We start from the raw sequence: 18379 nt of genomic DNA, 5'->3' as shown, positions 1-18379 counted from the left end.
TTATTTACTTAAATGAATTACAGTAATATTAACTAACATGAAAATGTTTATCTGGTTTATGTACAATACAGTTTGTAAAGTAACACTGTCTTTTAGTAGAGATATTCTATCAGAGGCTTGCTTTATTTACCAAATAAAGTGAATCTAATTGCATTTGCATCTTAAACATTAAATAAAAGTTAAAAAGATTTTTTTTTTTTCACATATTCAGGTTTTAGGTATGATACTCCCAAAACAATTCCCCAGAAATCCGCAGATTTTTATCAAATTTCTCAGCAGAAAGAGCAAAAAACGTCTATAGATTCCGTCTGGTCCTGGTAATTAGTTAATTAGTTCAGGGCTCAGGGCTTCTGGTAGTTCTCGGAATAGCAAAGTCCACTAAAGGAGGATGAGCAATCTCATGTATGGCTCCTAAACTCTGCAATAGCCTTCCTGATAAAGTCCGAGGCTCAGACGCACTCTCTCAGGTCAAAACTAGAATAAAGACCTATCTTTTACTACAGCAAAATACATTTCACTCAGCATCTACACATGGACATCGCCTATATACTATATAACAGCAGGTTAACTGCTTATACATGATGACTTTATCTGTAAATAAAATAATTAGTTAATTAGTTCAGGGCTTCTGGTAGTACCCGGAATAGCAAAGTCCACTAAAGGAGGTCGAGCAGTCTCCATATATGGCTCCTAAACTCATGAATAGCCTTCCGGATGATGTTCAAGACTAGATTCAAGTTCAAGACTAGATTGAAGACCTATCTTTTCAATAAAGCAAAATACACTTCATTCAGCATCTACACATAGACATCCCCTATATACAATACAACTGCAGGTTAACAGGTGTATATAAAATAACTTCAACTCTTAAAAGCTATTAGTTCCCTGCTGAAAAATCCAGCTTAAACCAGCCTAGGCTGGTTTTAGCTGGTTGACCAGGCTGGTTTTAGAGGGGTTTTGGCCATTTCCAAGCTGGTTTCCAGCCATTTCCAGCCTGGTCTTAGCTGGTCAGGCTGGAAAATTACCAGCCAAATCCAGCTAAAACCAGCTTGACCAGCCTGCTTTAAGCTGGATATAGCTGGTTTTGGCTGGGCTCCCTGCTTGGCTAGGCTGGTCAAGCTGGTTTTAGCTGGTCATCTCCCAGCCTGACAAGCTAAGACCAGGCTGGAAATGGCTGGAAACCAGCCTGGAAATGGCCAAAACCCCTCTAAAACCAGCCTGGTCAACCAGCTAAAACCAGCCAACCAGCCTAGGCTGGTTTAAGCTGGATTTTTCAGCAGGGTTACTAGTTAATTGGCTATGGTAACTAATAAGCTTAACGTCTCCAAATTTGATAGTAATGCGATAATGTGCGCCCTCTGTAAAGCGGCTTTGAGACCATAATTATTGTGAAAAGCGCTACACAAACACACTTAAATCAAATTGACAGTGGCATCTTTGTTGTGGTGCCCAGATTAGCATACCCAGGTGAAGACGATTCAAATAACGAGCACTTCTAATCAATCTCTGTGCCAAACAAGCAGCCGCTTCTCCATCCATTAAAGAGGCGATTTCAGCACGCCAGGCTGAACCAAACGCCATCAATTATGCAGGAGGCAATCTGGCTTTTCAAATGAAACCTGCAGGGCGGCAAACACACATTGAGAAGGCTAAACTGCAGTCTGGTGAACCTGCGCCTGTTCTTCGTCTGGAGCCACACATGGGGGGGTACAGTCTGAAACACAGCCATCTTTCTCAGGGCAGACTTGTTTTGTCTTGTTTCCAGTTCAAACATCTGAAGATTAGTGCAAATAACTGGAAAAACTGTCCACTTTTTGAGAAACAAAACAAAACCACCCCATTCAATAGGTTGGATATGGGCCGGATTTCTGAAAATAATACAGTATATTTTGCTTGTGTAGTAAATGTTTCTTGATTTAAGACATTTCCCTGCTGAAAAATCCAGCTTAAACCAGCCTAGGCTGGTTGGCTGGTTTTAGCTGGTCGATCAGGCTGGTTTTAGGAGGGTTTTGGCCACTTCCAGGCTGGTTTCCAGCCATTTCCAGCCTGGTCTTAGGTTTTCAGGCTGGGAGATGACCAGCTAAAACCAGCTTGACCAGCCTAGCCAAGCTGGGAGTCCAGCCAAAACCAGCTATATCCAACTTAAATCAGGCAGGTCAAGCTGGTTTTAGCTGGATTTGGCTGGTAATTTTCCAGCCTGACCAGCTAAGACCAGGCTGGAAATGGCTGGAAACCAGCCTGGAAATGGCCAAAACCCCTCTAAAACCAGCCTGGTCAACCAGCTAAAACCAGCCTAGGCTGGTTTAAGCTGGATTTTTCAGCAGGGAACTAATAGCTTTTAAGAGTTGAAGTTATTTTATATAAACCTGTTAACCTGCAGTTATATTGTATATAGGGGATGTCTATGTGTAGATGCTGAATGAAGTGGAAATGGCTGGAAACCAGCCTGGAAATGGCCAAAACCCCTCTAACGCCAGCCTGGTCAACCAGCTAAAACCAGCCAACCAGCCTAAGCTGGATTAAGCTGTATTTTTCAGCAGGGTTAAGATATTTGGACTACAAACGAGGCTGAAACTCAATAAGAACAGCATGTTTTTTCCTGCAGTGTGCTGGACTCACCCTGCACGTTGAGCACTCTCTCCACGCTGACCTCCGACATCCTCTTTTTGCGCAGTTCGGCTCTGATCCGGAAGACCTGGTCGGCGTAGGGCGAAACCACACCGATGCTGCCCTCCTCCAGCTTCCCCCAGGACACAGGCCACTTCTTCCTCATCTCCTCCACACGCTCCACGATCTCAAACACCTGCAGAAACACACACACAAATGCTGAAGGACGAACACACACACATGCACAGAGGCCGAGAGAGCTTAATGCACTGGAAGTTACAACCCCAAATCAGAATTTCCAAACTTACTTTGACTTGTATTTCACTGCAGACACCACAACAAGCATTATTTAATCTGTTCCTCATGAAGTTTATTCTGATTTTTTGCAACAAATTTAAAAAAAAAAGTTGTATCAGTAAAGCATTTACCACTTTGCAATGTTGCTGTTCCTTTTCACAACACTTAAAATACGTTTAGGGAGTGAAGACAGCGAGCGATGAAGCGTTTCAGGTGTCATTTTGTCCCATTATTCCTGCAAACACGTCTTAAGCTGGACTTAACAGTACAGGATCTACTGCGCTTCAAAATACACCACACATTCTATAGTGGAGACAGGTCGGGACTGCAGGCAGGCCAGTCAAGGACCTGTATCCTCTTCTGCAGCGGCCAGGACTTAATAATGTGTGCAGAATGGTTAAATAATCTCACGTCAAAAGAAAAATAAGTTCATTTTCAATACCGTCCCAACTTCTTCTGATTTGGAGTTGTAAGAAAACATGCAGTTACAAAAAACGTCAGCAAACTAAGAAAAGATCTTCATCTGATTGACAGCAAATGTGTTGCAAAATCCTCACAGCACAAACACATAACGGAAACGTGCTGCAATTTTTCACGACACATGCAAATAGCAGGGAACATAATGGAAATGTTTAAAGGGTCACTAAACACCAAAACACATGTCGTATATGTGTCCCACGCTGCTATAAACACTATTAGGACACCTATATTTCACTAAAAAGTGTAAATTGGTTGTTTTTGCGTTATTTCCAGCAAATTCGTACTTCCAGTTTGAAACGAATTTTTGAAGCTGCGTCACGGCTAGAGTTGTAACAATATACCGGTATGACGGTTTACCACGATTTGAACGTGCACGATTATCATACCATGAACAATTGCATATCAACGGTTTTAACCCTTAAAGACCGAGACAGCCGCCCGCGGCTAAAAATAAGTATTGCTCTTAAATGTTTAATAACTTTTGATCCGCTGATCCGATTCATACAATTCAAAGATTGGCATAAAGAAGAGAATCTCAGCTTTCCAGTGCTCTATCACATAACATTCGGACTTTCAGAGGCTCCGGAATCAGTGCGGTTACGTCATCAAAATTTGACAACGCTGATTTGACAAAGAAACGCTCGTCACTGTGTCTCCAGACAAACCAGACATGATACATTGATGCATTGTCCCTCCTCCATGCCCAGATTGGTTCAAACTCGCTATATCACAACCAATAAGCATAGGTTTCGCTTTTGTTTGTGGACCAACACTGAGCTTTTTGAACAACACGGATGAGAGATAGGCATACATTTATGCGCGGCTAAATAAAACGCGAAAAAAAAGTTTTGCATGAAATAATTCTCATACTAAGTACTTTTGCATGCACAGCAGCACAGAAACATGACAAAACAGTGACACAGCAAAGACGAACTGCTGCTCTTGCTGTTTTCAAAAGACACAAATGAAGGTGCAGCTGTTTGTCTGCATTGCAGACAGCCATATCCAAATCCATATCCACAGACAACCATATCCATGCTTGGCACATAAAACCTAAGGATGTTCCATATTGAATCTAGTTTCGTTATGTAACTATTTATAGTATAGCAAATATTTATATCTATTTTTTACTGAGGATTTGCACCATGTTTATTTGGACTTTGACACATTATTTATTATTTTCTTATTTGTTCATTGTACAAGTGGACACATTCTCTCACCTCAGCGGTCAAGATTAAGTCCTGAAAATCTCAACATGCTTACATTTCTTTATCACAACCTAGACTGAAAAAAACAACGCTTTAAATACATGTTTACAGCCATAAACTTGGTATTGCACTTTTGGTCTCCCATTTATCCTGCTTATAAGGAAGGACAGTTTAAGTTTATTTTTGTCTAATCTTAAAAGGCCTTGCTTGTTTATTCCTTCTAATTTAATTTATTAAAATGGGAGATTTTTCAGTTTATTTTTATAAAAGACTTCTATAGTTCTATTAAAATGGTTCTTTCAAAAGTTTGTTGAAATAAAACCTTTGTTCAGTCAGAAAACGTGTTCTTATTCTTTTCAGGGTCTTTGCTATGAGAATTACTATTTAATACCGTATACAGCGAAACCGTCAAACCGTGGTATTGTTTTAGACGATTATCATACCGTAAAAAATTCATACCGTTACAACCCTAGTCACGGCCATGAGATAATAGCGTGATTTCCAGCGTGCAGACTGTACGTCTGTGCCAGAGTGAGTCTTATTACGTCTTACAGTGTGCTGCATTAATGCATGAGTAAAGCTTGGTTCAAACCAATCAGCGCGCTCTATTGTGCAACTTCATTAATATTCATTACTGTCACAGTGTTTAGACGGCAGAGAAACGGCACACTGTGTTGCCAAAACAAGCGTGCAGTGTTGCTTTTATAGTTTGCTGCAGTGAAGTTTCGTTTTCATTTTCTCTCTATGAGAGCTCAGCTGGGGTCCGTTCTTCGTACGTGGATTACTCAGTTAGCTGTATTTGGATATTGACGATTTGACATAATCCAGGATGATTTTGTTCTTCAAAGCTGATCCGAGAGTTGTTGTCATAGCAACAGTTCTGCTAGCTCAAACCTGATCGGGAGCAGGTTCAATTCATCTAAACAGGATTAGATCGGCTCAGTTCAAGCAAAGATAATACAGAAAGCATGTACCGAATTCTGATATTTTCTTACAGTAGTAGTTATATACACTTGGGAAAATAGTAAATATTTTTTAACTATATATATAAAGTTATAGTCATTAATAAAATAAATAAAGTTATATTTATTAATAAAACGTACAATCTGCACCCTCGAAATGAAAGTACAAAGACTGCCACCTGGTGGTGCAAAGAGAAAACTTAATGATATGAACTTTTTAGATCGCTTTACTACAATTTGTGTATGATAATAGAAATGCAGAGTATGTGACTTTTTAAAATAAATGAAATACTACATTAATGCAGTTATAAACATGTTTTGACAGCTAATATGCCGGTGATTTGATGCTTCACAAAAGTTGCAGACGCCTTTACCAATATCAAAATGCTTTTGTAAACATCCAGTTATTCTTTACACCGATTAAAAAAACGGCTACTATAATAAAGAAAATCTTCTCTAAATGTAGAACTAAATACACTGATATGCACTGAAATACATGATGAATACTCTTGACACATGAAAGTGTAAAGCCTGCAGCTCACAACAAATGTTGAAGGTTATTGCGTGTCATATTTAACACATGGTTTACTGCTAATTTGATGTAATTTTGCTCACATGGATAATTGAATATTAATCAGATGATGTCATTACGCTGCTGTGCCGTCAGCCAATCATGTTATTGCTGATCATGATTTTGAGGATCGATAGATCTGTCCTTCACAACACACGCAGCGATCTCAGATCAGTTCATCCAGACATTCTAATCTGATTCGCGAACTCGTTTAAAGAACCAAATTAGCGAGAGATCAGTTATCAAGATTACAAGATCCCGGATAAGCGAGGTTAGAAGGACGGACCCTAGGTTGAATAGCGCTATTTACTTGTGTTTTGCTGTTAAACTAATTAAAATCTACATAATCGATGCTGTAAAAGGTCCCTGAAAATAGTAGACCTGAACCGAAAGTGGGGGGTGTCATTACCCTTCAAGACTTTTCAAGGCCTAAAATTTTCATTTTTTAAATTTGAGACTTTTTAGGACTCAGCCGAAGCCCTGTAAAATGATCTTGCTTTTTTCTTTTGACACTAGATTATTTCAGTCACCCCATTGGCAGACTCTTTTGCTTGTTTTAAAGAGAAAAAACTCACTTAACTTTGACTCACTATTTCTGAAAACAAGACAATATTTTGTGCTTGTCCAGAAAATGCTTCTTGATTTAAGAATTTGTAGATATTTGGACTGGAAACAAGACAAAAACAGTGTAAAACACAACATTTCAGTGAACTTGTAATTGTAATGAAGACTTTTTAGGGGCCCACGGAAACCCTGGTAAGCTTTACCTCAGCGTTGTTGTAGTACGCTGTGCTGTTTTTCTCCTGCACGTCTTCTCCGCGGGCTGTGAAGAAGGTCAGGGGGTAAAAATCCTTATGTGGCGGCTGTTTCCCGCTGGCCATCAGCTTCCCCTCGTAGAACAGATCCGACGTGTAGCTGCGGGTCAGTCAGAACACACGGTCAGCTTTAGAAACTCATTACAAGAGGCTAAACAGCACCACAACACCTTCAGAATTAAATATTTGACCCACAAAACAAGTCAATGATATCACAGTCCTCACGTTTTGTTTTTAATGTGCGCACTTTTAAACATTTAAAGCACTTTCAAGTGTGGCAAACTGTGTATTTGCATGCATATAAATACCTAAACACATCATACACTACCTGACAGAAGACTTGTCGCCTATATATCCACGTTTAAGGAACAGCAAATAATAACTGGACTTTTAGTTGGTCATTTAGTATCAGAAGTGTCTTATATGAAAGGCGAAGGCCTCTAGATTTTGCTTATTTGAGGTCAATAAAATCAGACAATGCCTTGATTATTAATGATTTGATTATTTGATTATCTGGAGATGCAGTAGAGATGAATATTGAGTCTGACTCCATCATGAGCTTGGAGGACTGCATCCATACATCTCTGACATGACTCACATCACTGATTAATAAAGTCATCTGGAATGAAGAAGAAAGCCTTCAGCAGGACTCCCAGAGTTCATCAAGAGTCTGTGTTTATCTTTAACACCTCCTCCTTCATCTTACCCCAGACATGCTCAATAATGTTTAAGTCTGGTGACTGGGCTGGCCAATCCTGGAGCAGCTTGACCTTCTTCGCTTTCAGGAGCTTTGATGTGGAGGCTGCAGTATGAGCAGGAGCGCTATCCTGCTGGAGAATTGTCCCTCTGCTGTGGTTTGTAATGTAACGGGCAGCACAGATGTCTTGATACCTCAGGCTGCTGATGTTGCAGATCCCCCATACTGAATGTCACCCCAAACCATGAGTTCTCCTTCACCAAACTTGACTGATTTCTGTGAGAATCTTGGTCCATGCTGGTTCCAGTAGGTTTTCTGCAGTATTTGTGATGATTGGGATGCAGATCAACAGATGATCCAGAGAAATCCACCTTCTGCAACCTTTTACACATGATCAACTAGTAGTCGAGTTATTATTTGTTGCTTTTACAACTGGCTTTTGTACATCACATCGTTATTGTTTTCTATAGTACAGTATAATATTCTAAAGCCAAACATCATTGAATTATGCCATCATTTACTCTTTTAATTTACCAGCTCAAAGTGCACAAATAAAACAGAGACCAAGTTCACTATATGCAAAGTAGTTTAATTTGATTTAAACAGCTCAATATTATTATTATTACCCATTTAGAAAGATAAACTACTATGAAAGCAACACAATGACATTCTCAAGCACTTGGTCCTAAAATAAAAGCACGTTTCAAGCCTTAAAAACAACCTAAAATTTCAAATCCAAGCATTTTATAAAGGATTTCCTGCCCCGTAACTAGCCTGTTCGCTCTGTTTTTATTTATTCAGTGAGTTTTTAAATAGAGATTTATACATTACAACAAATCAATAAGCTTTCTATTGACATACAGTTTGCTAGTATGTGAGCATATTTGTTCTGAAATCTGAAAAATCAGAGAATAAAAAAACACTAAATAAATAAATCAAAATACGTCTTTAAAGCTGACAAGTTTCCACTCTTAGCAATGCAAATTCCCAGTCAAAAAGTGAGTTTTGATATATTTACAGTTAGAAACATGATCTTAACTTAATAATCAAATGATTTTTTGGACTAACAAAGAAAAAATACTCAATACTTTTCAATAGGGATGTAACAATATTGTAAATACCGTCATACCGCAATAGTAATTTTTTTTCAATATTACCGTAGGCGCATGACTCAGTAAAACTATATTTCTGAGAAAGTTTGCTCAGGCGAATGAAGCGAACTGGAGGTAGCGGGAACTACAATTCCCATCAGCCCTGGCGTGGCCATCATCCTTTGCGGTCTGTTGTCACTACAGATCCAGTAATGTGGAAATGGAGTGTGCTGCTAGTAGCGGGAAAGAAAGAGCTGGAAATGATCGAACCTAAAGCAGGTTTTAAATCGGATGTGTGGAAGCATTTCGGTTTCTTTCTAAAAAGAAACGAGAAAGGAGAAAAGGTGACAGACAAAGAAGAAAACAGTATGCAGGCAGTGCCAGACTGTGGTGAAATATAAGTCGGGGAATACGACTAATAACAGTCATGGGGACTGCAGAACACAGCACACTGTTCAGATTGATGCAGACATTGACTTGTACCTCAAAGAGACCTCTATCTCACTCATGGCTTGTGCTCTCAAGTGGGGGAAAGACAATGCACAACGTTACCCACTGCTGTCAACCTTGACTAAATCATATCTCTCTGTCCCAGAAACCTCAGTCCCAAATGAGAGGGGTTTTTTCTGTTGCAGGGGACATGCCCAGAGATCCCAGCTTTACCAGATTATAGTTATATGATCATTTTCCTTAAAAAACCCATCTCTATCTGAGTGAGTGAGTGATTAAATGTTGAATGTGATGAGTTTTCAACAAAACTAAACTGTAACTTTATTTTTTTTTACATGGTTTATAGTTTTTTGTTATTAAAATTGAAAAATTGAAGTTCCTGTTTCGAAGCTTACAGATAGATGGCTCATTTGTATTTCATTATTATGTTCAGTGCTGAGGTAAATAAACACTTTTGCCACTTTTTTCGAGTCTTTTCATTAGTTTTGTTTTTCCTGTAAATTATTCAATAAATAGCGCCATTCACACCGAGGTATTATCGTACCGTGAAATTCGTATACCGTTACATCCCTACTTTTCAATCATTATTTTGAGCTGTCGCATTACAAAATGAGATATTTTTAGACATTTTTGGTCAAATATGGCGAAAGATGAGAAGATTTTAAATACTGCAATGGCTTTATTAAAGGGATATTTTGCCAAAAAAAATGGCCCTCGATGATTGAAAATGTCAAGACCAAGAAAAAACAGGATTTAATGTAGGTTTTTAAAGTTAAATATTTGACTCTGGCCCACAAAACGAGCCAAAACGAATCATAATTTTCAATCAAGAAGCATTTTCCATACAAGCAAAAAATATTGTCTTGTTTTCAGAAATAATGAGTCAAAATTAAGTGCGTTTTTCCTTTAAACAAGCAAAATAATCCTGTTTTCACTTTAACATAGTAATATTAAGCTTACCCCATTGATTGTTAAGCTTATTTTAACTTTAACTTACTCAATTTTGACTCATTAATTCTAAAAACAAGACCTTATTTTTCACGGTCACACTTTATTTTGATTGTCCCTTTTGTTGAATATTTAGACTATAAACCAGCCCTGAAGTTGAATGTAGAGTGCTGTGTGAGACGTGTGTTGTGTAATGTAATGTGTGTGTGTGTCTCCTCAGGACGAGTGCTGTGAAAGAGTTCACACCTACTTGATGATTGCCTCATGCGAGCGGTAGTTTTCGCAGAGCAGGATCCTGCAGGGGTATTCGGACGGGTAATGCTCATACAGCCGGTCCAGCAGAGACACGTGCAGATTCCTCTCCCGCGCAAACTCGCTGTACACGAACGGGCTGAGCTGCGGATCACACATACACACACCGCATTACTACACACACTACAACCAGACACTCATTAATACATTTATTTATTGTATTTTACTATTGAGGAGGGGTGTAACGGATCACAACTCACGCTTAGGATGAAAAGGAAACTGTTTAAACACGCCAGTTTTAAGATAATTAGACTATTAGACAAATCTGCAGCAACTGTGTGATGCTGTCATGTCAATATGGAGCAAAATCTCTGAGGAATATTTCCAGTAGCTTGCTGAATCTCTGCCATGAAGGATTACAGCAGTTGTGAAGGCAAAAGTGAGTCCAACCCGCAACTAGTAAGGTGTACCAAATAAAGTGGCCAGTGACTGAATGTAGATGTGTTTTCCTTAATATTCTGCATGAGCTGACGCACTCGAACATTCCACAGCACAATATATGTAGATTAAATGCAAAACAACTCAACAAAAACCAACATCAGGTTAATTTCTGTGCTCAAAACACTCATTTTAATTTTGATTAACAGTCAAATGCACAAGCTAGCTCTCTAATCAAGGACTTTTCAGTCATTATTTCTGACTTGTCAAGGGTTGCGAGCGGTGAGCGATTACTGTAACGGATCACAACCCACGGTTCAAGAAACTCGTGATTCACTGATTTATTTTACTTGTTGATTAATCCTAAATTTGTAATGATGGGAGAGAGATCGCCTCCCGCATCATTCAATACGCATGTTTAAAACATTTAGGCTTTTCTGTAAATGTAATGATGACAGAAGAGGTTGTGGTGGGTTATTCAGGATAAGGTGGGTTTCTTAGGTTATTAATTTATTAATTAATTCAAATTTTCAGTCATTTATTTATATTTATATATTTATTTATATGAATGTGATTAAGTTCTTACAGAGACTCGGAAGGCACGTGATGGCGAGAAAAAAAAAATGGGTGGAAGAAAAAAAAAGTGAGTGATGGGTAAACATACTTTTTGAAGGCTTTTGCGTTCCCTCGCAATACTGTTGTTCGAAAAACAACATGGGTGGAAGAAAAAAAAACGTGTGGAAGAAAAAAAAACGGGTGGAAGAAAAAAAAACGAGAAGAAAAAAAAAAACGGGTGGAAGAAAAAAAAAACGGGTGGAAGAAAAAAAACGAGTGGAAGAAAAAAAAAAGGGGTGGAAGAAAAAAAAAAGGGGTGGAAGAAAAAAAAAGGGGTGGAAGAAAAAAAAAAGGGGTGGAAGAAAAAAAAACGAGAAAAAAAAAACGGGTGGAAGAAAAAAAAAACGGGTGGAAGAAAAAAAACGAGTGGAAGAAAAAAAAGGGGTGGAAGAAAAAAAAACGGGTGGAAGAAAAAAAAACGAGTGGAAGAAAAAAAAACGAGTGGAAGAAAAAAAAAAACGGGTGGAAGAAAAAAAACTGGTGGAAGAAAAAAAAACGAGTGGAAGAAAAAAAAAGGGGTGGAAGAAAAAAAAGGGGTGGAAGAAAACAAAAGGGGGGAAGAAAAAAAACAGGTGGAAGAAAAAAAACAGGTGGAAGAAAAAAAAAACGGGTGGAAGAAAAAAAAACGGGTGGAAGAAAAAAAAAACGGGTGGAAGAAAAAAAAACGGGTGGAAGAAAAAAAACGGGTGGAAGAAAAAAAAACGAGTGGAAGAAAAAAAACGGGTGGAAGAAAAAAAACGGGTGGAAGAAAAAAAAACGGGTGGAAGAAAAAAAAACGAGTGGAAGAAAAAAAACGGTTGGAAGAAAAAAAACGAGTGGAAGAAAAAAAACGGGTGGAAGAAAAAAAAAAAACGGGTGGAAGAAAAAAAAAAAACGGGTGGAAGAAAAAAAACGAGTGGAAGAAAAAAAACGGGTGGAAGAAAAAAAACGGGTGGAAGAAAAAAAACGAGTGGAAGAAAAAAAAAAGGGGTGGAAGAAAAAAAAAGAGGTGGAAGAAAAAAAAAGGGGTGGAAGAAAAAAAAACTGGTGAAAGTAAAAAAACGGGTGGAAGAAAAAAAACGGGTGGAAGAAAAAAAAAAACGGGTGGAAGAAAAAAAAAACGGGTGGAAAAAAAAAACGGGTGGAAGAAAAAAAAACGGGTGAAAGTAAAAAAAACGAGTGGAAGAAAAAAACGGGTGGAAGAAAAAAAACGGGTGGAAGAAAAAAAACGAGTGGAAGAAAAAAAAAAGGGGTGGAAGAAAAAAAAAGGGGTGGAAGAAAAAAAAACTGGTGAAAGTAAAAAAAACGGGTGGAAGAAAAAAAAAACGGGTGGAAGAAAAAAAAACGGGTGAAAGTAAAAAAAACGGGTGGAAGAAAAAAAAACGGGTGAAAGTAAAAAAAACGAGTGGAAGAAAAAAACGAGTGGAAGAAAAAAACGGGTGGAAGAAAAAAAACGAGTGGAAGAAAAAAAAAAGGGGTGGAAGAAAAAAAAAGGGGTGGAAGAAAAAAAAACTGGTGAAAGTAAAAAAAACGGGTGGAAGAAAAAAAAAACGGGTGGAAGAAAAAAAACAGGTGGAAGAAAAAAAAACCAGTGGAAGAAAAAAAAAAAACGGATGGAAGTAAAAATTGAGTGATGGGTAAACATATTTTTAAAGGCTTTTGCGTTCCCTCGCAATACTGTTGTTCGAAAAACACTTCATACATGACAATCCTCCTGTTTTTGCCAGGATTCTCCCGTATTTTCCCATTATATCCTATTATTAGGCATTTTCCCATATTTCTCTCATATTTGTAATCATGAAAGCATGCTGACATCAAAATAAAACTGTCTGCATTCACGTTCTTTCCATTAAAGCCGTGCATCGATCAGCGCCCCTCATATGCAACCTCTGAATCAGTGAATGAAACATCTCTTCTGGGTCTCCGCAAGTTCTTAAAGTACACAAACATTTGAATAATTCAAACTCAACATTTGCTTTCTTTTTTTTTACACTATTTAAGACTTTTCCAAAGTTATATTCATTTAAAAAACAAAGAAATAGAAAAAAAGACATTAAACTACTCATAAAATTCTGCGCAAATACTTTAAAACATAAATATTTTATAATCGATTCCATTATAACTGAAGGGAATTTGGTCATTATGTCAGCTGTGTTTGTGTTATAAACGACCTGTGTGTGTGTGTGTGTGTGTGTGTGTGTTGAGCGCTGCAGTTTTGAGTGTTCTGATGTACCTGCATGTGATCTCCTGCCAGAACCACACGAGTGCTCTTCACAGCCAGAGCCAGAGGCATGATGGTCTCACACTCCATCGCCTGAGCCGCCTCGTCCAGCAGGATGTGTGTGAAGATCCCTGCGCGCACACACAAACACACACACACACACACACACACACACACACACACACACACACACACACACACACACACACACCATCAAATATTCATTAGATGCAGCTTCACAGGAGAACGCTTCAATAATATATAATACACACGAGCACGCACACACACACACACAGCCATTAACACACATGAATCAGACACCAGACAGAGAAGCTCCAGGGAGAAGAGTGTTTAGTGCAGGATTTGGTGGTTTACAAGGACAGCTTTTCGTATAATGACGTGGATATGACCTAGTTGTACTCTTTAACGATGGTTTACGAGGACATCTGATGACCCTGCAATTCAACACGCTTCAAAATCATTACTATTATGATGTGTGTGTGTGTGTGTGTGTGTGATTGACATGCTCCTCAGGCTGTGAAGAGGTTGGAACTGTGCTGATGCTGGTATTATTTTTGTTATTATTATTATTATTATTATTATATATAATATTTTATGATGCGCAAGTCCACAGAGAAATGTCCAGCTGACGTCAGAATTACGTATCTTTATTCCTGAACAAAACCTCAAGATGCTTGAACTCCACCTGGGGTGAGGACTTTCCTCCAACCTGGAGACGGCATCCCCGTTGCGACAGCCTCGGCAGTTAACCGCCCTAGTGCATGCTGATGGTCCATCTTTGATTTAGCCAACAGAACAACATCGGGTTTTGTTCACGAGTGAGGGAGGGATGGAGCGTGAGATTGACAGGCGGATCGGTGCAGCGGCAGCAGTAATGCGGTTGATGTGCCGGTCCGTTGTGGTAAAGAAGGAGCCGAGTCGAAAGGCAAACCTTCCTACTCTCACCGATGCTCATGAGCTTTGGGTCAAGACCAAAAGGACAAGATCTCCGATTCAAGCAGCCGAAATGAGTTTCCTTTTTTAGGGTGGCAGGGCGCACTCTTAAAGGCAGGGTGAGGAGCTCTGTAACCCTGGAGGAGCTCGGAGTAGAGCCGCTGTTCCTCCACATCGAGAGAAGTCAGCTGAGGTGGCTAAGCATTTGTTTCGGATGCCTCCTGAACGCCTACCTAAGGGAGGTGTTCCAGGCATGTCCCACCAGGAGGAGGCCTCAGGACACGCTGGAGGGACTATGTCTCTCGCATGCCCTGGGAACACCTCGGGATCCCCCTGGAGGATCTGGAGGAAGAGTCTGGGGAGAGGGAAGAGTGGAGTTCTCTCCTGGGACTGCTGCCCCCACGACCCGGCACCAGAAAACCGAAAAATCATTATTCGTTTTCAATTATTTCCCAAGTTCTTCTCCTGGAGAGTCTTATTTTCTTTAGATTGGCTGATATCAAGGCAGTTTTTAATATTTTTAATATTATTAGCCTATTATTGGCCGACTTCTAAAAGGCCACAATGGTCACCACCCATCTTGAAAACGTTGCCCCCTCACATATACTAATGAGCCACAAACAGGACGTTAATATCACAAACCATTCCCATTTTATTAAGGTGTATTCATACAAATGGTCCACCCTGTATATGTGTGTATATATATATATATATATATATATTAGCGCTGTCAAAATTAATGCGTTAACGCATGCGATTAACTATAAATAATTAACACGTTAAAAAAAATTAACGCAATTAACGCAGTTGCAGGTTTTTTTTTTACTTCCTGTTGTGGTGGACGTGTGTTTAACATGCAAGAAATGTGGATAAGACCAAGGAAGCACTTTTTGAAGGCAAGTTTCAATATAAAACAATTAGTCGCATCACCAGGCTCTCCAGAGTTTCATGCAATTTCGGGCATTTCAGTTTTAATTTTCTGTTGTAAGTTGATACCGCATGGCGAACAGAAAGAAAATCCTCCGCATTTCGTGACTCGGTGTCCCTTTAACGTAATAAAATCGCTGCTTAGGCTACACGGTAGAATTTTAATAAGAGTATAATCTTAATCATATTAAAATCGGAGTATTGGTGTCTTATGTGAATGTACTCAGAACGTCTGGTGAAGTCGCGAGCTGTCAAAGACAGGGCATTACTCTGCCTTTCAGCATGAGCCCTCCAAGTTTAGCGTGTTTCCTCATTAAACACAATGAAAGCGTATGCTTCGCGTTGTTGTGTCAGAATCCTTGTGAAATACAGTAATACTTTAGGACGCTTAGTTTAAGCAAATTTGATGAACGTGATCATGCGTGTTGAATCTGAGGGGAGTCGGAAGAGGAGTATGGAGGAGTATGAAGTAAGGAGTAGAAGAGGAGTATGGAAGGCCGTTGGGGCCAAAACGTCTGCAGCGCGTTGTGTGTGTGTCTGTGTCAGGCCCGTTGAGGGGTGTCAGGGGTGGAGTGAGCGACGTATCTGAGTAGGGGCGAGAGGGGTGTGCAATGTATTTAACGACCGGTTTGCAAGAAATTATCATGCATTTGCGGGCATTTGGGAGTCTCTGTGCACTTGCGGGATACTCCTAGTCTTAGCAACTGGATGAATGTAAAGGAGGATTAAGCTAAATTGTTTCTACTCTATAACTAATGTTCTCAACTCACAGCAATAAAACTTTACAATGAGTGCAACAGTTTATATTCAATAGTTTATTATTATAATTGTTCATTTTCCACATCTGCAATTCCTGTATTTTGGCATTTCTTTTGCAGTCCACTTAGAATCCAACATGGAAATCAATGCAGGGTTCAACGCTATGGATTTTTTCTACTGGTCCGATCGGGCAAGTGGTTCAGATTTTTACTTGCCCTGCCAAAATTTTCACTGGCCCCACCAAAAAAAAAAGCGAAGTTAATAGCAATTTTTAGTAAAGTCTGTGAATGTAGAATTTTAATATTTAAAATAAATTGTAAATAAAAGTGTTATGCAAACAAAAAGAGCAGTACAGAAAATGTTAAAAAAAGGTGGCTGACTTGTCAAACTGGCCGCAAACTGTGCAAAACATCACTTCATTTTTATTTTGTTCTGTTAGTCAGACGTAAATGTCTACTTCCAAGACGTTAGAAACAGACATTTTCTTTTAGCCTTATAATTTGATGTTGCCTCCATGTTGCCGTTTCTTCGCTAGACTGGTTTTTACCAGGTTACAGAAAAAAAATATCATGGTCAATCAAATAAGAGGAACTGGAAAGCAATATGGTGTTTACGACATAACAGAGAAGGTAGTGTTTAAAAACTTAAAAGCACAAACTCAATTGACAAATAGTCACAGACAAATTAAATGTTAGTGACAAGGCAGCACTGTCCCAATCGGGCCAGTAATGATCCGGTCTACTGTCCCAAGTGTCTCTCAAGCTGGCCCTGGGCCACTGGGCAGTCCTTATTGTTGAGTCTTGCAATGTTTTCTTTATTGGCATTGATTGTTTTGAAATGTCATTAACATGCCTGTGTTTTAATTTCTGTAATAAATATGGCTGTCAGGCCAGGATCTTGATGGTTTATTGTGGGTATGTTGTTTACATGAAGAAATCTGTGTTACAAGTTACACAAAAATTCTATTAAACAATTATATTTTGAATTTTAATAGTTTTTGTCTTGCGTTTACATTAATTTTACATTTAAATAGCCAAAATTACAAGTTTCAGTATTTTAAATGCGATTAATCGCGATTCATTTTTTTAAAAAGGTGCAATTAATTAGTTAAATTTTTTTAATCGATTGACAGCACTAATATATATATATATAAATCCTATATTAGGGATGCACCGAATATTCGGCAACCGAAATTATTCGGCCGAAAATAGTCAAAAAAGCCCTTTCGGTGTTCGGCCGAATAAGTAAAAAGGCCGAATAAATTTTGCCGAACAATGTCGTTTTTAATGCCGCGATCAAAAAGTAACCCACGTAGAGTGAGAGGCGCGCGCTTTATGAAGCAAACACGTCAGCAGTGTGGAAGCGCTTTAAAGTGTAAGAGAAAGAGGCAAAAACGGCCGTTTGCAGACACTGTTCTGCTGAATTTTCCAGAGGAACGTTCTCTCTCTTCTCGCCCCCTTTGAGCAGATAACAAGAGAGATAAGCTCATCTGTGGCAGACATCATACATTTACTTGCAGCACTAAAGCGTCTTTTAAACAAAGAGGCTGAAACAGACCACGGAGTGAAAACAGCTAAAAGTGCGCTCTTAGAAGCTGTCAGCGCACGATTTAGTCAGGCGGACTCAGAACACCTTTACTTCTTTCGCCATATAAAATATCATTACTTGGATATGGGGAAAAAGCTGCGCACACGAGAAATGATCCAGGCCGAGTTGGACTTGGTAAAGCCGCTAGGTATTGGAGACGGACGGTCAGGTGATGCACAGCGCAGGAGATGAAAACAGCGCAGAGAGTAAACGGGCTCGTACTACAGATGAGCCGCGACTGTTTAGTGCTGCATCTCATGACATCGATGAGAAGAGGAACCGACTTTCATGCGAGACAGCAGAGAAGCTACTTTTTATAAAGAAGAACCTGCCACTTTTCCTGAAGAAATAGGCTAAGTAGGCTTATGTCTAGGACAGTTATTCATTTGTTGTCATCCACATTTTTTGCACTATTCAATGCACATTTGTTGTTGTAGACAGTTGCATTCTTTCAGCAGTCAGTTATAGGCCTAACATAGGCTATTCAAGAAGGGGGGCTTCAAAGATGGCCAAATAAAAAT

General features: G+C 39.1%; 1 protein-coding gene and 1 long non-coding RNA gene across 5 annotated transcripts in view; one reads left to right on the top strand and one right to left on the bottom strand.

Moving 5' to 3' along the window:
• Nucleotides 1-888, top strand: part of LOC147846139 (uncharacterized) — a 281389-nt gene extending 280501 nt beyond the window's left edge. Inside the window, exon 4 of the long non-coding RNA XR_015481513.1 lies at nucleotides 1-888. This exon is cut by the window's left edge and continues 580 nt beyond it. This is a non-coding gene — a long non-coding RNA (uncharacterized LOC147846139).
• Nucleotides 1-18379, bottom strand: part of helz (helicase with zinc finger) — an 86621-nt gene that overhangs the window by 33705 nt on the left and 34537 nt on the right. For 2 of the 4 annotated variants that reach the window (XM_087242423.1, NM_213266.1), the window contains 4 exon segments: nucleotides 13644-13762; nucleotides 10377-10522; nucleotides 6893-7040; nucleotides 2620-2803 (listed from right to left, as the gene is read on the bottom strand). In XM_087242423.1, the coding sequence (XP_087098549.1) occupies nucleotides 2620-2803; nucleotides 6893-7040; nucleotides 10377-10522; nucleotides 13644-13762 (597 nt within the window). 4 annotated transcript variants of the gene reach the window in all.

The sequence above is a fragment of the Danio rerio genome, chromosome 3 (assembly GCF_052040795.2).
Source record: "Danio rerio strain M-AB ecotype USA chromosome 3, GRCz13ab, whole genome shotgun sequence".
In the NCBI taxonomy this organism is placed as follows: Eukaryota; Metazoa; Chordata; class Actinopteri; order Cypriniformes; family Danionidae; genus Danio; species Danio rerio.
The sequence above is the reverse complement of the archived record's forward strand: the minus strand, read 5'-3'. Positions and strand labels throughout refer to the sequence as shown.